The sequence below is a fragment of the Tasmannia lanceolata genome, unplaced genomic scaffold (genome assembly GCF_043159265.1).
Source record: "Tasmannia lanceolata isolate RefF3 unplaced genomic scaffold, GAP_Taslan_0.1 ptg000037l, whole genome shotgun sequence".
NCBI classification, from domain to species: Eukaryota; Viridiplantae; Streptophyta; class Magnoliopsida; order Canellales; family Winteraceae; genus Tasmannia; species Tasmannia lanceolata.
In genome coordinates this window covers 3,208,843-3,230,337 of record NW_027518714.1, presented here as the reverse complement: position 1 = coordinate 3,230,337, position 21,495 = coordinate 3,208,843, and the positions used below count along the sequence as shown (strand labels likewise).

The window sequence follows — 21,495 nt, the reverse complement described above, 5'->3', positions numbered from 1 at the left end:
GATTTATAATGCCGCTAAAATATCTCATTACTTGACTTTTACATAAGCACAGTCACTCACTCTCTCCGTTAGAGAGAGTTTAAAAGTAATAAATATTTAAAACAATAGAGAGAGAGAGAGAGAGGGATTTTTACCCGCCACAAAATCTGCCGATAAATCGACAATGCGAGTATATCAAGAGAAGAGAAGAAACGGAATCTAAAAATAACAGGAATACTGAATCTCAAAAAGACTGAAGCGGATCAGACGAAAATAAATCGTCGATTTCTTGGAAATAATCGTCGGGCAAAGTTGTTAAGCCAAAATCATGAGAAGGACTCAGAAACATATCACCGTAATCTTCTCTTAAGAAAATATCAGGCTTAATTTCTTCGAAAAAATCGGCCGCCGGGATTTCAAAGTTGAAAAAATCGTCGATGAACGGTGGGGACGGTGGCAAAAAATCGGGAAAGTTTTCGGTGAAGCTGAACTCTGCTTTGGTTTCTTCTTTAACCGGCTGCTGCCGGTTCTCAGTTTCATTTTCTTCGGGTGGAGAGGAGGAGAACCGGAGAACGGAGGTTGGAGAAGCGAGGTTCTGACACTCGTCGGAAGATTCATCGCCGGGAGAGATTTTCAGGCGAACTTCCGGCTTGGGTTTAGCCGGCGGGGAGAAATTAGTTAAGGCATCAGGTCCTCTTAGCTGGATAGCCGCATTGTCGTACACTTTGGCTGCTTCTTCAGCCGTATTGTACGTTCCCAGCCAGAGCCGTACACGGCGAGCCGGGTCTCGGATCTCGGCCGCCCATTTGCCCCACGGCCGTTGCCGGACTCCTCGGAACTTCTTCCCGGTGGCAGATGACGACGATGGCTTGAGTTTCGCAGGAAAATCTGAGTTTTTTCGGCCGGATCTTGCAGATCTACTACTCCATGAAGAATCCTTCTTATTAATACCTGAACAAGTCTCAATATTAATTTCATTCACATACCTCTTAACTCGATGACGGACAAAAAGCCCCTCTTCTTCATCACTGGATGAGTCGGTCGCATCTCCATCAGTGACAGATATTCGAACTACTCGAGGGCAAACCGTAGATTCAGTAACGTTTCGTTTAGCAGAAACGTTTCCATTTCTTGATTTAGTGAGTTTTTTTGTGAGATTACGATGTTCAGAGTATTTGATGGGAGCTTTCATTTTTAGAAAACAAAACAAAATCGAGAAAGGAATGAGGAGGAAGAATAAAAAGATTGGTGAAAGAGACCAAAAACGCCCATATAAAAGGAAAATAGGGGGAAAACAAAACTATGGTCTGAGGAATAGAGAGGAAACCCTTCCTGTTTCCGAAAGGTCAAGTTACAAAGAATATAAAAGAGATACAGAGCTTTTTGTTTTCAGAAAACAAAGACTAATCTCTCTTGGAATAGAAAAGAGGAAGAGAGATAAAGGGGAGCGGAGAAAGGCTGAAAAAAGGGGGTAAATGGAGAGAAGAAGCAAGAGGGGTTGAGTCGGTTTAGAGAGACCCAATTGCTGGAATCGCTGTTTTATAGGATCCCAACAGGCCGAAATCGGAAACCCCGTAGGAGAGAGAAAATCTTTTCTAATTTTATTTTTTTTCCTTTCTTTATTTATTCATTTACTTTTTGTTTTATGTAATTTCAGTTTACTTTATATTTAAAACCCCACGCCCCAATGGACGTCTCATTTACGGTGAGACTACTCGTCTCAACATAGCATTGAGACCCTTGCATGTACCTGAATAGCCGTGAGAATACTCGTGCCACACGACCCGCCGCATCCGGGATCGTGACGTGTCATTTGACTGAGACGTCGATTTGTGGGCCCGGTTAAAAGCGGAGTTGTGCCAATGAGGAACTGAGTCGAAGCTGAGTCATATAGTGCCTCGCCTCGGAATGCGTGATGCCCGGTCACGTGACCCGGTGACCCCGATTCCGTTAAATAAGACGGTCAAATCATTGATTTAGGCAACACGTCAGTTCTATTTGACTGAAGATTAATCCCAATTAACCATTTCTTAATCACTTTTTATCACCTTCATTACTATCATTAATGCTGTTTTCTTCACTTTTCTCTCTTTTTTATAATAACTTTTCTCTCTTTTTTATAATAACTAATAAATTGCAAACAAAACCCATCGATGTTGGCAAAACGGCAGAGAATCGCATGAATTTCCTAAAAACTGACACGACTACTGATTAAAATTACTTAACTACCCTTCTACAAAAAAAAAAAGTTAGACCTTAACATAGTCAGGTTAATAGTCATTCCAAAATGTAATACTAAATATCTAAAAAACAAATTAAGGGCGTGTTCGGAAACCATTCTCATCCTCGTGCAAAGAAACGAGCGGAATCGAGTGAATCAGAATCTCCTTTTAGGAAATTTGATTCTTCACCGTCTCTTTCCATTTTTTTAGTGAGCGAATGATCGGGTTTGTCGAACTCGTGAATTAGTTTCCTTCAATCTTTTCATTCTCCGCAGTGAAAATTCCGCCGAAACACTTCCATAAAAGGTTGCTAAAATTAATAACCTAAGCACCAGTTAGTAACTTCGAATTTTTTTTTGCATGATTTATTTTTAATGGAAAAAATTTACATATTTTCCCTAGATTCAAACACCCCCTCCAAAGGGTGGGCCCATAATTAAGCTTTCTAACCTGGCTAAACTCGTGGCGCATGATGATTGTTGATTACTCCCTCTGTCTTACTCTTGGGTTCCCATGTCATTTTCCATTTCTAAAATATTACTCTCAAAATTTTCTTTTTATTATTTGTCAATTGGTAAATTTTCTAATAAAAGGAATAAGAAATTTAAGTATACGAAATTCCTCATTTGGCAATCGTTCAAGGGCACTTTTGTCATTTCGGATTCAAGGAAGATCCCGTTATCTTTGAGATTTTTCATTTCACGCCCTCCGATCTTTTTACCTTTTTACAGCTGGGATTTACGTGGCGCGTTGCCTCGTTTTGCACGCCCTTTCTTAGAAGCTTTTGTGGTTAGTTTTGTAACTTTGTACCTCCTTCTTTAACTTTTTTACATTTCCCACCCACATGCGCTCCCACCATTCCTTTTATTTCTTTTTATTTATAGTTAGTCACTAAACATGCATTTCTAGTGAATAAATAATGGGAAATGTTATCAGCACTACTGTATTTTGATGAGGGCACTCCTCACTTTATTAAAAGTACGGTATGGCCCGCACCATAGGATGATCCAAACCGTCCATTAGATGGGCCACTGACTAAATAGGTTATACCCGAAAAATTATTTCCGTAAGTTGATCCTAACGCTTCGATCTATAGATGGTTAGGATCAACCCTATAACATTCAGATCGGAGGATTAGGATCAACTTATGGAAATGAATTTTGGGGCACAACCTATTTAGGCTGTGACCCATCTCAGGGATGGTTTGGATCATCCAATGGTGCTGGCCATACCTTACTTTTAATAAAGTAAGGAGTGCCTTCATCAAAATACAGTAGTGCTGATAACATTTTCCTAAGGCTTTGTTCACTTGTTTTTCCGGGAAAAAAAAAGAAAATGTTTCCCGAGAATCTGACTTGGCATTAGGAAAAAAAATCCAGGGAATCTGTGCAGGAAAAGGTTTTTTTGGACTGTTTCTGGACTGTTCACTTGCGCAGGAAAAGAATTCCAGGGAAACTACTTGCCCCTCTTTTTGCACTAGTTTTTCGGGGAAACGAAATCCGTGTGTTTTTTGTCGGAAATGAAATCCCTAAAAGGGGGGAAAATGGGCTTTTCCATGTCATTTTTTGACTTATTGCAGAATTTCCACATGTGTAATTCTATTTTTCCTGAAAAGCAAATGAACACCAGAATTCTATCTTGTCAAGGTCTTGTAAAGGAAAAAAAAGGTTGTTTTCCAGGGATTTGCTTTTCAGGGAACGCAAGTGAACAGAGCCTAAATAAATAGTAAGAACAAGCTTAATAATGCATTAAGGTGCAACTAAGATGAGAAATCATTTGCTTACAAATCAATCGTTAGAGGCTCCCAATTTAATCGTTAGTGGTCTTAGATTAAGCTTCTAATTCACTTTTATTAATTACGCCTCTTATAGTACAATCTCCTACTGCTACCTAATTTGGATTATCTCATTTTTCGTAAGCAAATTTCAAATGGCGAAAATAGCCTTAATTCTTGGGTTTGAAACGAGGGCATTTTCGTCAGCTGAAGTGCTTAATTTGGAATGTGAAGATGTGTACCTTTCCAAGCATGATTAAGAGAGGCGTATTCAGTCGGTTTAGGATGTCGGGAAAAAACGTGCAGCACACGCTACACAGGTTTAGGTTGTCGGAAAAATATTCCATGGAAATTTAAATTCCCTGTTCTAGTAGCTGTGTAATTTTTGTTTGAAAATATGAAAAAATATTATTCTGGAAAAATTAATTAACAAAATATATAAAATTCGTTTTCCTTTTAAAAAAACAATTCCATAAATAGCCCATAAAATAAGGTAAAGGGTGTGTCTATAAAAAAGAGGGGTGGTTTAATTGGCACCCATTCAAATACAGTGCCAGGTTGGCATGTGGTCTACACAAAATCTCTGTGATCCCTCCCGTTATCTGGTTTTATTCGGTGAGAATCCAAACAAACCATTTTGAGATTTTTTTGTCATTGTAAAAATTACGCTAAGTATAGAAAAAAAAAAAGTAGTACAGCATTTCTTAATTTGGAAAAGTTCTAAATGTGACGTATCTTGCTTCAAAATGTTGGACACGTGGCATGTGTAATTTGTGGGTGGACCCACCCGAAAATTCGTAATATTTGTACTCTATACTGTTTTGATAATGGCACGCCTTGGTTTAGGTTAGGTGACGGGACCGAGCGGCCCGAGTTAGTTGGTCGGTGGGTTGAGGAGCAAACACGAGAGAGCCAAAAACATTCCTCGATACGACGAAAGGAACAAAAGCGGGTCGCCCACCTTTGTTTCTTTCTTTGCCCATTAGGGAGCTTTCTCGTGAAGGCCTTGTTTTATATACGTGTCGTTCAATTATTGGTTGTTGAGCTCTCACGTTTTACTCTTGGTCTTTCCTATTGGCTATTCAGTAAACAAGCAATGAGCGTTCAATACAAATGCTGGTCTGTTTTAGACGGCTTTTTTGGTCTACTTCTCCAATGGACGACTCTCTTGTAAGCATATATATGGATTTGCTAAGTAATTTCGCAGAAAACCCACTTTTGCACTCGCCTCAGATGAAATAAATGAATAAGACAAAATCTGCTAAAATGTGAGCCTATGTGTTGTTCTCGCCTGCATAAGTGAGCCGCACCACCGCAAGGCTTTCTTCGAAATTGCCTAGCCATTTTCGGACATTAAAAATATTAAGATATATCGGACACGTAAATATTGCAATATATTACCTAATCTATCACCGTATTTTAAATAGGGAAATGGTTTTAGGGCTACCATGTTTTGATAAGATGCGCAAATTATCTTGTTATTTAATATTTAAAGGGCTGTCGGAAGAATATTACGGTTCTCAGAAAGCTCTAGCATGCCTTTAAATAGTAAACGACAAGATGAGTGTCGCATCTTTATTTAACCATGGTAGCGCTGAAATTATTTCCCTTTAAACATCGCCAATAAGTTGTTGGATATCAGCTGATATGTCAAGATCGGATGTACGGCAATTCCTAAAAATGTCAATATATTGCCCGATATTTTTCAGGAAGTGATATTTACGCCCCTATTGATTACTAGGGACACCCAATGCCAGTGTACGTGGCAATCAAACCCACTGGATACTTTTGACGTCAAGTACATTAGGCCCCCTTTAGTTATTGATACACTGGCGCTGGGTGTCCCTGGTGCTCAAAAGAGGCGTAAATATCACTTCCCTATTTTTCCTATATTCATAATATTGATTCCAAGCGCCTTCGTTAAAGGTGTGATCTAACATGTCACACCAAAGTGTTAGTCGGGCCAAATTTAAACTCGATCGAGGTAGCTTATGTCAGCATGTTTTATGACGTGAAGGGTGATGATATTTTCACCCCCTGCAGCACTTGCACACCCCTCTTATAAGGTGATTTAACATAAAGTTGCCAAGTTTTTATGTCAAATCAAGTTTAGGCCCGACACATATTTTTGAAAATGAAGTGTACTGTCCAGACCATAGGATGATTCGAGCCGTCCATTTGATGGGCCACAATGTAAATAGGTTGTGCCCCAAAAATCATTTCCGTAGGATGATCACAACCCTACAATCAATAGAGGTTGCATAAGATGTAGTTTCTATTTAGATCGGAGGGCTAGGATCCGCCTATGGAAAAATATTTTGGGACGCAACCTATTTACGTTTATGGCCCATCAAATGGACGGTTTGGATTATCCTATGGTGTGGTATGGGCGGGTCTACGTTGTTCAAAGATGGACCCACCATTCCACCAATGGTTTCTGTTGGACCCACCAACTGTTCCTGTTGTGTGTGTGTGTGGAGAGAGAGAGGTCAAATGGTGGGAATACGTACGTTAGCCAGCCGTCAATTGGGGGGGGGGGGGGGGGGGGGGGGATATCAACGCCCTAAAATTAATTCCCTTCCAAATATCGCCAGGAAGTCGTTGGATATATCGGCTTATATAGTTACTAGTAAAAAACCCGTGCGATGCACAGGCCGACAAAGAACTGTACGGACCACGTCATAGGTTGATCCAAACCCTCCATGTGATGGAACACAACATAAATAGGTTGTGCCCCAAAATCATTTCCATAGGCTGATCCTAGCCCTCCAATCTATAGATGTTTCCATAATTCCTCTTAAATCGGATGGTTAAGATCACCCTATAGATTTTTTATTAAAAAACCATAAAGGAGTGGGGTAAGATTGAAATTATATGGCTTTAATGGGTGCCTTTGTTAAAACCATAAAGGAAGGGGTAGGATTGAAAATATGTGAGTTGAATGGGTGCATTTGTTAAAAAAAGTCAAAAAAAGTGATGTGTAATTCTCATATAATTTTCAAAAAAATCAAAAAATTATCTTCTTTTCCTCCGAGCTTATAGTAGTCATAAAGGAGGGGGTAGGATTGAAAATATGTAAGTTGAATGGGTGCATTTGTTAAAAAAGTGATGTGCAATTCTCATATAATTTTCAAAAAAATCAAAAAATTATCTTCTTTTCCTCCCAGCTTATAGTAGTCATAAAAGAGGGGGTAGGATTGAAAATATGTGAGTTGAATGGGTGCATTTGTTAAAAAAAGTCAACAAAAGTGATGTGTAATTCTCATATAATTTTCAAAAAAATCAAAAAATTCTCTTCTTTTCCTCCCAGCTTATAGTAGTAGATATGTAAAGATCATATGTACGGCAAATTCCTAAAAATGTCAATGTATCGGCCTATATTTTCCCATATCAAGGGGGGGGGGGGGGGGGGAGAATATCAATGTATCGGCCTATATTTTCCTTTATAGATTTTTTTTCATGAAAAATGCTAACTAACATAAACAAACAATAGAATTTAAATTTAAAAAGTCGAAGGATGTGAACCAAACAGTAGCAAAAATCCAAAAATAAAAAATAAAATTACACAAAACGTCTTGGAAAAAGTATCTTCTAGAAAATTATTTTATGCATATCCAAACATGCCCTTAAAGTCCATAATAAAACTTTCAGAAAATGCTCAGGAAGATTTAGCAAAATGCTCATTTTTTTACCACAAGTAATCAACTATCTAGACATTTATTTTTCAAATTCATACATATAAAAAAACAATGGAAGAATGGTTAACTTACCAACTTCTCCAGAAGCTTAAGTTGTTGGAGAAAGGCATTATTTATCTTTTATACTTAAAAAAGTTCAATCTTTACTTTAGACTTCTTACTAATATATGAGAAATTGATGGAATATTCGTTGAATTTGAATTTAATTTGGACAATTTGTATTTAATTTGAAAAGGCCAATCATAATCTAAGAGGCATTTGGAATTTTAAAATTTTTAAATGATCCATAAAATATTCAGGATTTTTTCAAGAATTTTTCAACTATTCAAAGAATTTACATATAGATACTGGAGATATGCACCATGACAAGTGGATCATTTATGTGTCGGCCAATTCACATATTGTGCACAGGGTCGAGCCGTTATGATCCATGGCTTCCTAAACATAACATAGCAAAAATGGTACAATCATTTTCTAAAGAAGCTAATAGGAGAGGGGCTTGGGTGTCTAAGCTGACAAGCTAAAACAATAGCTAGCTATATAAAAGTAATTATAAAAATTTATTGTATATATGTTAGTTGAGGAGGGTTAGAAGAGAAATGAGGGATTCAAAGAAAAAAGAAAGGTCTAATAAAAAGATGAAGAAAGGCTAATTTCTTTATTGTTGGGAGACAAAAGAAAACTTAAGTTTTACGTTGTTAATTTTCCAAGCTATTGTCTACACTTTACACGAAAATATTTATAAAGTTTTCAAATGATTCGCTAATTTTTTTAAAAAAAAACTACCCGCCAAACAAAAACAATTATAAAGTTTTCAAGTAATAGGCTAATTTTTTAAAAACCTAACGAACACCCCTCTCTCTCTCTCTCTCTCTCTCTCTCTCTCTCTCCACGCGCGCGCACGCACACACACACAAAAACAAAAATAATAGTAATAAAATATAAAAAATAATAAATAATAAATTGTGGATAGTTTTGCCAATTATTGAAAAAAAGTAAGGATTACAATAACTATATACAATTTTTAATTCATTAAAATCTTCCCATTTTTTTTTTATAAAACACGGAAATACATTGAAATTAGATTATAAGAAAAAAGAAGATAATAGTTTCTTTTTCAATGCAAACTACATGCAAAGCTTACATCAATTAATTATAAGAAAAATGCTAAAATGAATGTCATATTAGCACTCCTTCCTATATAAGGCACTTATTGGGCTCCACTTCAACATCTTTTACCTGACCAAATCCATAGATCCGATCAGCAACTTGATCGGATGATCGTACGGATGTTTGCCTGGGATTGGACCAAAACCATGTGGGCCACCCCATGATATATATTTTACAAAATCAACGGCATGGATTTCACATACACACACCCCTATGCCCCCCTTTAGGACCCAAAACACCGCCTTGTTACCATTGATTGTAAAATTGACTTTCTGGTAGTCGTTCTCTAATTATAATACATACTTTTTTTCCACAAAACAAGGGTTTTATCCATATAAGAAAGTCCTGGCATAGGTAATTTTTATGGCTAAAATATGTATCACAGAAAAACCACAAAAGAAAGGGGGGGGGGGGGACAACAGGAAATATAGATATTTGGGCATCTCAACCATGGTTTAAAATTTCGACCGAAATCCGACCGAAACCGAAATTTTCCGAAATTCAATTTTTCGCCATTTATCTGTAATTTCGGTCCGACATTTCGATTTAATGACATTATTTATTTTTTTAAAAAGTGTGACAAATTTTCGGTCCGGAATTTGGAACCAAATTACCAAATTTCGGCGAAATCCGAAATTTCGGTTTTTTGTGAGGTCCTTACCGAAACCGAAATTTTAAACCATGATCTCAACTCATTGAAGTACGTTAACATATCATGAAAAATAATACAGTGCATTGGATATATCACTAAAACCTATATTATCTTGACGCTAATGAATATTTATGTAAATCATATCCCAAGTAGCTGATAAAATATTAATATATAGTCCAAGATTTCAACTTATGGAGAGATGTGTGCATGGAAATGTGTTTTAGATCCCATGACAAAGAAAAGGGAAATGTGGATTACCAACACCAATCAAACAACTATAAGCTGCCCTTGGATACTGGCCAAAGAGATAAATATATACAACCATTTACAAAAAGACAAGCCTAATGTCTCTTGTCTTCTCAAACTTCAACCCCCTCTCTAGTTTATTTAAAAAAAGGGACTTGCTAGGCAACTCAGAAGAAAGCCATTTCAAGGATCACTCTCTCAGGAGAGAACATCCACCTCAGAGCAGATTTTGTCTTATTCATTTAATTCATCGAGGTGGCTTTTCTCTCCTGAAAAAGTGACCTGCGAAATGGCTTTATGCGAAAGTGCCTAGCAAGCCCCTTAAAAATGTTAGTTGTTTTGTTTTGTGTGATTTCCACACCTTCGGTAGGGATAAGTCAATGAGCATCAACAAACCCGAGATTCCTTTGATTGATAAAAGAAAACCCTCTAAATACTAATCACATTGCTAATCATAAGCAGGATTTTATTGGCAACATGTTATATTGCTATAAATTCATTAATCGGGCAGATATTAGAAATATTAAATATATATAGGCAATACATTGGTACTTAATTAATATTAAAATGTAAATTAGCAAAATAATTGTAATAAGTTAAAAATATTAATAAAATTTCTATTTGTTTTGTTTTGTGTGATTTCCTCATCTCACTAGGGATAAGAACATCATCAAGCCCTAGATGCTTTTGATTGATAAAAGAATTCCTCTAAATACCATCAAATCACTTGCTGATTGCAGACGGGATTTTATTTGCATCATGATATTTCGCTATTAATTGATTCATAGGGCATATATTGGCAGTATATAGGTAAAACATTGGTACTTAATATTAAAATATAAATCAGCATAATAATATTAAAAATTTTAAAAATATTAGAAAATAAAGTTAAAATAGATTAGTAAAATAAAGCTTTACTTGACTCCTCAAGATATCATCATAATATACATGATATGAAAGTGGTGAAATTATATGGTGTTCGAGCGTTGCTGAAAGTGATGAGGTACGACATAGTTGCCACCCTTGATAATTGATCCAACAAAAGTCAAATAATGCTGTTTTATAGTAATTAATTGTCTTTGTTGGCTTATGAGGGCCATTCGTTCTCCTTGGAGGGAGGGCTTATGGGGGCCAGAACCTCTCTTCAGCTCGAGAAGGTGCTTGATAGCACATACCCATCAGGTGTGCAGCTTGTGTCCGTCTCTCACTTAGTAAAGGGGCTCTGTGTGGCTGTTGATAACAAGTACAGAGTGTTGTGCTGTGATAATTAGCCTTGACTTTAAGAGAATTAGTTGTGCCTCCCATCACCAGTTAGTTTGTTCACCAGTTAGTTTGGAGAAACTTGGTTGCGCTAACGATCCTACAGTTTCTAATTGTCTATGACTTTATATAGAAAAAAAGAAGATAATGCTTTAATCTCCCATTAGTTTTTGTGATATTGCCGGTCTCTAAAATTAATAATAAATACAGTAGGGGCATTATACTTATGAGCAAAAGAAAGGGTTTTATTTCATTGTCAACAACTCTTCCTAATTAATAGAGAAAATATCTAAGTAGTAGGAGGACATATAATTTGCATATCTTTCAAGAAAATTTATATTCTTTTCAATTATGATGTTTACTAACACAACAGAAATTGATGAAGAAGATCATTGACATTAATTACAACTTTATGAAATTTTCAGCATTTTATTTTCAGCACTTTTTGGAGAGGAAAGCTAGCCTTCTAGCTCCACGACATTCCATTGTGGTTTCTCATATGGAATATAACAAATCACACCAAACATGTACACCAAATGAAGTGAAATTACATGGTGTTCGTGCATTGTTGTGTGTAATGGGCCTACGACATAGGCCACACCCTTGATATTTGATCCAACGACACTCTGAAAATGTCGACTGTCAATGTATCTGTTGAGAAAATCCACCGAATAAAACAATCCAATCGCACACAAATTAAACAGAAAAGAAAAGTAATATATCAAACCAGCCACAAGATGAACACCAAGATTTTACGTGGTTCGGCCAAGCCTACTCCAAGGGCGGGAAACACGATCTTCCACTATGAGAAAAACAATATACAAGGATTCCAATGGATTAATCGCAAACCCACAAACCCGCAACTCTTTCCTTGCTCTCTCAAACCCAAGACTGTACAAGAGTAACCCAAGAGAAACCCACAAGAGAAAATCCCAAGAGACAACCCTAGAAGAAATCCCAAGAAGAGCCCAAGAGGAAACCCAAAGAATAAACCCTTTTCTTCTTCTCTATTTTCCTCTCCTTCTCTTTCTCTCTCTTTTTCTCTGCCCCTTGAGGCAACCGACACACCCCAACACTCTCTGGCCACACCCTAAGAGAGAAACCCTTTATCTCTATACTAGGGTTTTCCAAAAAACCCAAAAGGCAATTTCTATTCTATGTCTCTTGCCTTCCCACCCAAGTAACCCACGATGGGTGGGAAATAAGGCAACTTTCCCAACAGTATCAAATATCAACGGTTGTTCTCTGATTGGTAAGATCTTTTTTGGGCCCCACATGGAGACATGTATGTGTACTGTGCAATCGAGACAACGCTGATCTTATAGAATATCATAAGGCGACCCGCACGATCATCATCCAATACCAAAATGGTAGACCTGGCAAACGGGCAGGCCAGACCAAGTCAAACGGGCCGGGTCAAAATGACCCGAAAAATTTTACAGGTCACTAAGCTTGGACCCGCACCCGGCCCGTACGGGCTGGGTCGACCCACGGGTCACTCGGATTTTTGATATATTTTTTAAGATCTTTTTTGTTGGTACAGGGATTTACTAGCCACCTTCGCCAACCATTTATGTTTACTGTTTGAGAGATTTGTCTTATTGTCGACGTGGTGCAAACTGCAAAGATTGGCAGAAGTACGATTTGTGAAAAGTTGGCTAACAATAAATAATAATCATGGGTACTAAGTTTTAAATGAGAAATTAGGGAAAAATGGTAGCAAGTAGAAAATTTAAGAAAAAAAAACCGAAAGAATGTACTAAGATATGACAATTACTGAAAAAACTACAAAGAAAAAACAAAAATTATGACAATTAAGGGAAAAAAAGCCAAAAGGTGCCAAAATAAAACCTTTTGCACTTCTCTACGGGCACCCGCAAGTCCACCCGGCCCGGCCCAGTTTTGACGGGCCGGGTGGACCTGCGGGTCAATTTCAAACGGGTCAATGATTGGTGACCCGGACCCGTAATTTACGGGCGGGCCGGGTGGACCCGCGGGTCCAGGTCACTTTTTGCTAGTCTACCAAATGGACAAGTCATGTATATGATAAAGGACTAAAAAAATCCAAGTTTAGCTGGCTAAGCCTAAACAAGACTAGATGGATCAAGGGCCAAAGATTTTCCAGACTTGTGCTTCAGGGTCGGATCTGTGGATCTGATCGTATCCACTTGGGACACATGGCTCCAAAAAGTGACTATTAGGAAAGAGGTTAAGAGCCAATGTCTATTTTTACCATTTTTATTCCTAATATTTTCCTTATAAAATACAAATTAATAATAAAAGGGGTCAATAAGAAGAACATACAATAAAACAGTGATTAAATTCCTGCTTTCTCTTGAACTTTTAATCTTTCCTTTAATTGAAAAGTAAGGGAGGCTACAAGTTTCAAGAAACCCACAAAAGAAAAAAGAAAAAGTTCACTAACAAGGTCAGGTAACTGCTTGCTTTATATATAAACAAGATAATCAATTGTTTTTATATAAACAATATAATCAATCCATTATTATCAATAATTATTTTAATATAAATTCATTGGGATGGTTGGGCAAGAAGAAGGATTAATCCCTATGTTTCTTCTAATTAATCCCAAAAATTCATGTGAAAAGAAGAGCCATGAATTTTCAAGCTTTCATGCAACGAATGAAACAAAATAGCTCGAATTTTAATGAAATCGAATAAAGATATGAAAACTTCAATAACTCAATAAAATTACCCAAAAATCTTCACTGAAAATCAAGCCCAACCTCTTCTTTGAAGTCAGTGTGGAAGTAGCCTTTTTTTTCATCTTAATCCCGAATACATTAAGGGCCCGTTTGGATGCCGATAAGATTTGGATTTGGATTTCTCACATTAGCAGCCCTTTTTGCACTGTTATTTGGATTTGATGAAATTCTTGGATTTCTAATTCAGCAACTGACACTGAAAAAAATCAGATTTCTAAGTTTGCTGTGGAAATAAGAAATTAGAAATCCACAAATCTGAGAGTTTCCTTCACCCTCTTTGCTCCTCAACCTCTCTCCTCCACTGGGAAGTACCCAATTACCTCTCTGTCTCCCTCTACATGAGCTGCCGGATCTATTCAGTTTGTATTCAAAACTCAATTCCAAATCCAAATACAAAATGGGAGGTACCCAAATGGGCCCTTAGTGCTTTTCAAGGGTAAAAAAATGAAATTGCGATGTAAATTTTTTTGGTAGTATTTTTTTAAAAAAAAATCACCATCTATGGGAATAATACTATTAGATGCCCCTATATTGGAGCCATCTATCAATTAAGGCCCACAATTGTAAAATCAGCACTATCTTGACCGTTCATCTAGTGTAGATTTTCATGGTTAGTTTCAGTACTAGATTTTAAACATTAACTGTGGCCTGTGGGCAACTTTAATGCTTATTTACGTCAAATCACGTTCAAAGGGGAGCGGATGCGTACTGGATGGGGAGCGAAAATATCATTTTTTAAATATAATATTAAATTTTTAAACAAACATTGCAATGCTATGCACCAATATGTGCCGATCGAGACCATTCATCTTGTGGGTCCAACATTAAGATAACATAGCCATGAATGAGGGATGATCCTATCCATTGGATCTGTGGATTATTTATTTAAACAAGATTTCAAATTTTCGTTTTTTAGACATCGTACAAAGCTTTCTGAAAAAACGTTTCTTCGACCAAAAGAAGAAAAACTTCGTTTATTTGACTAATATGGGCTTGAGTAAGTGAGCCCACGTGCTTTTTTCTCGATTTTGAGAAATTCAAATAAATTCGAATATTATTTTAATAATATTTTTAAGTACGGCAGGCATCGTGTAATACAGGTGTTAAAGGGAATAGGATACGGTTTCGATTCTCGGGCCCACCGTGAGACACGTAGTAAAATAATATTAACATAAAACAGGAAACTGACACGTGGTGTAAAGACAACCATTAAAATAAAAAATATTAAAAAGAGGGTTTTTTCCCGCCCTCTACTCCATTTTCTTTTTCTTCTTATAAATAATAAATAAAAAAGAAATGGACATTTTCGGGAAATGCTCATGTCACCTTTTTTTCTCTCTTTAATTTTAATAATAAAATGTTTTTTTCGGTAATGCCCATGAAAACATTTACCGGACCGTACGGGTTCTGTCTCTAGACTAGTAGGCAGAAAATGACCGGCTATCTTAGTGGGCCCCGCAGCATTTATTCGGTCTCTCTATTGAATACCCGGTAACACCCATTCGCGCCTCTCGTCACGTCCGATTACGACACGTGTCTCGGCTCGTGAGCGTTGGATGCTTTTCACATGTGCGCGTGACGTGGCATCCGGGTCTTGTGGTGAGACTGGGACTCGTGGAGAACTTAATGAAGTGGGATTTCGGACAGGGAAATGTTATCAGCACTACTGTATTTTGATGAGGGCACTCCTCATTTTATTAAAAGTACGGTATGGCCCGTACCATAGGATGATCCAAACAGTCCATTAGATGGGCCACAGCCTAAACAGGATGTGCCCCAAAAATTATTTCCATAGGTTGATCCTAACCCTCCGATCTCAAGTTAGAGGGTTGATCCTAACCCTTTATAGACCTGAGGGCTAAGATCAACCTATGAAAATAATTTTTGGGGCGCATCCTATTTAGGCTGTGGCCCATCTAATGAACGGTTTGGATCGTCCTATGGTGCGGGCCATATCATACTTTTAATAAAGTGAGGAGTGCCCTCATCAAAATATTGATAACATTTCCTCTTACCCAAAATGGATAGATTTTAAGGCGTATTTTAAGGAGAACACGTGAAATGCATATGGATTTTAAGGGTGGCTGAATTCATGGTTCAAAGTTTCAAAACATAAGTCGCAACTCACATGATCTCTTCTTCCTCTAGTGTTAGGGTTCGCATACAAAGTCATAAGATCTTTTGTTTTTATTAGGGTTAGGGTTTTCAAAGATGAAGCCACATGATCTATTCTTCCTTAGAGTCAGGGATTCACTCATAGGGTCATAAGTTAGGTACATTGAATTGAATGAGGAATGACACTAGTATAATTTTAGCTGCATCACGCTTGTAATTAAAACGATATCTTGGAAGTATCTGCGAAATCGAAGGATAGATATTGTACACATTTTTTCTCTCACATAGCATTCATGTGTAGATCAAACCCTCAATTGGTAAGTCAAACCCCTGAACAAGTCTCCATGTGTCAAAGAATTGCTAGCCGTGTCATCATCAACCACTAGGATTATGAGGGAAAGCCCGGCTTCGAATCTTGGTCCTGTGTAATTCCTAAAAGGGAAATTATACATTTGCCCATTTTCTTACTTTGAGCAGCCCCCTCAAGTGTAAAAGAGTAGTCATAAATGCACAAGAGAGGGTTGTCCCAAGCATGGTTTTGAATTTCGGTTTCGGTATGCGTTTCGGACCTCACCGAAACTGAAATTTTGACCGAAATTTTGCAATTTTAGCTGAAATCGGTTACCCAATTAAAAAATAATATTTTATTGAATACAGAAATTTGGCAGAAATGCCGGTTGAAATTTCAGAAAAATGGCTATATGATTAAAAAATATTGATTTGTGGGTTGAATTTGGTTGAATTTCTCGAAATTTCTGACGAATTTATAAAAAACACGAAGACGAAATTTCTAAATTTCGGCCGAACTCTGGTACCGTTTCGGGTATTGGCAATTTAATTTTGGTTTCGTTGTTGACCGAAATCCGAAATTTTGGTCAGATTTTGGTCAAAATTTAAAACCTATTTAAAACCAGGGTCCCAACTCCCAACTAAGTAAATTAGGCGAATATAGCACTTCCCTTCCTAAAAGCTAGGGGTGCAATTTGGTTCGGGTCAGGATGAGCTTTTGCTAAAAAATGAATTGAAATTAATTGGAACCCGACCCAATTTTGTGCTAAAAGCTCAACCAAAATTCCCAAAAATGAACCCGAGTTGCACCCCTAACAAAATAATGAAGCAAAGAATAGTGATTGTATTAGGGTTAAAAATTACATTTTCTAGTATCACATTGCCTAATAACTTAAATGAAATATATTTAGCAATATCTTTTATGGTACTTCACAGTATAAAAGTGTTCCATGATTAGGTTATTAAAAAACAAACCCCAAACAAATCCAAATCAGAAATTGTGATTAGCCCATGTGTGGGCCCGACAATGTACACTTCATCATCCACTGGGATCCTGAGTGGAAGTGAACCAGTGATTCTTGAACATGTCTACGTTAGAGACAAGCCCTATAAGTAAAAATAAGTGATTATTTTAGGGTTTAGGGACCTGGTATTCAGGGGCATGGTCGCTCCACTCGTGTGCACGACCCCTTTACAGAAGCTTTTTTTTTAAGCATTAGAGGTCAGAGCCAGATTCATGGACGCATATGGACTCCACACGTGTAAGTTATATATCTAGGGAAATGGGATTAAGTGATTAAAATAAGGAGATACCTAAGTTGTGGAGGTAATTTTTATATACATATGTTGTGAAGCAGGTCGAATTTCAAAGATGTTAATCAACCAAGTGCAATGTTCTTAAAATAAAACACGACATGGGTCCCCATTTCCCATAAATTATATTCAATTCAAAACAACTGTTTTTGACTTGTTTTTATATTTTGAAAGTTATTAATGGAGAGACATAGAACAACTACACTAGGGAAAGCAAGACCCAGTTCATGAGTAGGAGTCCTTAGTTTAAGGTCTACAATTAACTCATTAAACATGCATTTCTATTCTCCATCACCATAATCTATAGTATCGGTGAATGTCTTAACGTATCGCCGATACAACGCGGCACATCATATCGCTCTTACTTTCTAGGTATCACTGCATGTACATGCTAATAATGTAATTATCAAGATTCACACACACAGGGATTTGCTTGGCAATTTTGCGGAAAGCCATTTTGCGGCTAGCTTTTGCAATTGAGAACAGCTACACAGGTTGACTTTTTGGCAAATTTTGTCTTATTCATTTATTCATCTGACATGGTGTTCTCACATGCAAAAGCCAGCTGCGAAATCATTTTCCTCGAAATTCCCTAGCAAACAAATCCCATATATCCCCACACACACACACATATGGAAATGATATCAGCACAAAATCAGGTTGTCTTTTCTTTTTTATTCGGCTTGTGAGAGCTTTTTAGGAATTGTAATAAGCTTTGACAGCTCTTTATATAATAAAAGACAAAATGAGTTAGTGCAATTATTAAAACATGGTTGTGCTGATATCATTTCCCTATATATATGGGACTGATATTGGGGCGGCCATGTTTTCATAATTGGACGAACTCGCTTTGTTTTACATGTTTAAATCAGAACTCTAATAAGATTACCAATTAAAAAACTCTCAGCAGCCAATAAGAGAAGTGTAAAATAAAGTGTAGAGGGGACTTCTTTGGGTCGGCCAGGTTTTGATAATTGAACAAACTCACCTTGTTTTAGATGTTTTAACTAAAGCTGTAAAAGGCTATATTATGATTCTCAGAAAGCTCTCGGTAGGCAATCAGAGATGAGTAAAACAAAGTGAGTCGTCCCATGATCAAAGCATGGTTGTGCCGATATCAGTAGCCTATATATTGATCGATGGTTAGGCACAACATATGTGAGATGTTGAGGGAGATCCTCCGGGGGTTAAGACTGATGACGGGAAGAGAATTGGATAACCTCATAGTGGATGGCGATTCCCTCAATGTTATCAGATGGTTTGATGGTTGATCTTCCCTTACCTAGAGATTTGCAAATTTCTTTAAATAGATCATAGACCATGTGGAGGGCCACTCAGTCAACTTTCATCACCTCATGAGGTCGGCGAATGGAGAGGCGGACCATCTCGCATGAGTGTTTATAGCAACTTTAAATATTTTCGATCTTCTCCCCTCATGACTAGGGTTTTTGTTCTTGTATTTTTCCTGCTCTTTGTTTTGTCATATTTGGCTCCATGACCATCTTGGTCGTGGGTGATTTAGCTAATAAATCTACCATTTTCACACAAAAAAAAAAAAAAAACATACATGTGGGATGTGAGGAGACGAATGCATCAATGGAATCCAAAATCATTGTAATCAACGAGGCGCGTCCGTAGTGGGGCCCATCTTTTGGTTGATCTGGAGTCTGGACCACTATCTGGTATGCCCATTTTGAATATCCAATGGCTCATAAATCATGCCTATTGAAGCAATTATAATTTCCAACCAAACATACGATTTGGTGGTTGAATGTGGATGGCAAGAAAAAAGGTAGAAGCTATGTTCCACATTCAACAGCCAAAAAGATAGCTCAGATCAACCATAGGTGGGTCCCACTGTCCTAATGGCCAACCCTCATTAACTACAATGAGTTTAGCCCTACACAAAGCGTTCCTCATCAGTAGGAAATCACCTAAAATGTAAACATGGTTAGTGCGAAAAATCAAGACAAGGCCCACATGAAAATCCAGTGGAACTAAAATAGTTGGCACCTTTCACCAACCTCTCAAGTGCCCAATGGCCAGTGGTCTTAAAGTAGCTAAAACATTGACTTTAACACTATCAAATCTATGTAATTAGTTTAGAGGATCCAAACCCAAAAGCCTAAAAGGGCTGCCAAAGTCAGATCTAAGATTTCTTTTACATGAGGAAAACTGTTTGTGTTTTGACCCAATTCATCTTCACACATGGGAGTTGGACTTTGATTAGGAAGAAAAAGTGGGAGATTAGTCTTTTAGACAAATCGAATTTTAATTATTGTTTTCAAAAGGGGATTAGTTTTATATAAATGTATGTGGAAAGAATTCTGGAAAGAGGGGTTAGTTTGTATGGGCAAGGAATGTGAAAATGGAATTTGGTGGGAACAAGTGGGGCTGGCTCATCATGTCTGTGAGTTGTGAGCACCAAAACTGTATGAGGGGCAAGCTTGTATAGAAAAGGAGGACACCTTTTCTCCTCCATCTTTAGTGTGTCCATACTATGAAGATGCTCTTGTCCTCTCTCTCTCTCTCTCTCTGACCAAATTCATGGATCTAAACCATTGACCTAGTGGGACCGACCTTGGATCTCCAACGGCTATCGATCTAAACCATTTGCCTAGTGGGACCGACCATGTATCTCCACTGGCTATCAACATTATTTTGTAGCAAAATGAGATCCAAGGTGGGGTCATCTCCAATGACTATTAACTCCACTTCTGGGCAATGTCATATCGAAGGTGGGACCAATCCTTTTGTGATATCCAAGTGGGCCACCTAGAGATTACCACATGAATGCCACATGTATGTGTGTTTTAAAAGGAGCAAGGAAAAGACGTAGGTCTGGGACGAAAAATGTATAGAGAGTGAGAATCCTAGGAGGAAAAAACTACTAGGGCGAGCTTGGATCGAAGGTTTAAGGTTTCATTCCGACGAGAATTTTGGTCCTGACGGAAATGGGAACGTGCAAGGTTTCATTCCGACGAGAATTTTGGTCGTGACGGAAATGGGAACGTGCAGTATACTACTAATATACTTATAGTTTTGGTTTCAGTATGCACTTTTCAATTTGGTATGTGTTTAGCCGGAGGTCACAAAAACATTTCGATCATTTCGTGTAAGATTTGGTGAAATTTTATTTTATTTTATTTTGAAATGACGAGATATTAATTGAAAGAAAAGATCCAAGATCAAGCTGATCTCACATAAATACAAAAAAGAAAGGGATAAAACAAGTGCAGATATCATCAAGGTAATCACAGCAGAAGAAAGTCAAAAATGTCCAAAGAGCCGCCCGGTTCACCCCATCCCTGGCTAAAGCCCTGTTTGTTTCGGATTGTGGCAGATTTTGAGTCCAATAATCACAATTGGCTGCTACAATAGGCTGCCACAATCTCAAACGAACAGGGCCTCAGCAATGAACCTCACTATTAGCTGAATGACGAACATGTTGAAATCTGACATTGTGACCTTTTCTCTGATCACAGATCTCATCTTATCAAGTCTGCAAATCGACAGGGGTACTGTCTGTTGAAGAGAATCTCCCTCAACTATCAATCTATCTAACAATCCATCATGGACAATCCTCATGCCCTTAGGCCTTAAGCAACACTCTTACCTCAGCCACATTGACATTCTGAACCCCTAAACCGGACACGGTGACATTCTATCTATGAACTTTTATAGACATATCTAAAACTAAAATTATTAAAGAGCAAGTCTCATTTACCCCCCTCTAAATTGTGGTTGTTACCTTTGTCACCATGGACGAGTCTTTACAATTACTATGTTTGGAGCTTGTTAGCAAATTTTCCAAATAATCTTAAAATTCTTGGTGAGCCCCGAACGTTCTGTGAATGTTTTAAACATTAAAAATCCCACACAATTCAAAAAAAAATGCCACTTTTTTTCATTAAATGCAAATTCTTTGAATCAAACCCAACCAAATTTTCCGAAAAATACCTGAATTAAAGAAAATTTCATCAAATTTACTCAATATCATTCTCCATTTGTAAATCTCATAAGAAATTCCAAACTATTGAAAAAGAAATTGTAG

At 37.5% G+C, this 21,495-nt stretch overlaps 1 protein-coding gene across 1 annotated transcript; it reads right to left on the bottom strand.

Annotated features, from left to right (window-relative positions):
- Positions 1 to 1,474, bottom strand: LOC143861952 (ethylene-responsive transcription factor CRF4-like). The gene has a single exon (XM_077372920.1). The coding sequence runs from the start codon at positions 1,169 to 1,171 to the stop codon at positions 224 to 226; it is 948 nt and encodes a 315-aa protein (XP_077229035.1). The 5' UTR covers positions 1,172 to 1,474; the 3' UTR covers positions 1 to 223.
- Positions 1,475 to 21,495: the final 20,021 nt, after the last annotated feature.

Bases quoted from the DNA above. Each gene is read 5' to 3' on its own strand.
- LOC143861952 (XM_077372920.1), bottom strand. From the start codon at position 1,171: ATGAAAGCTCCCATCAAATACTCTGAACATCGTAATCTCACAAAAAAA.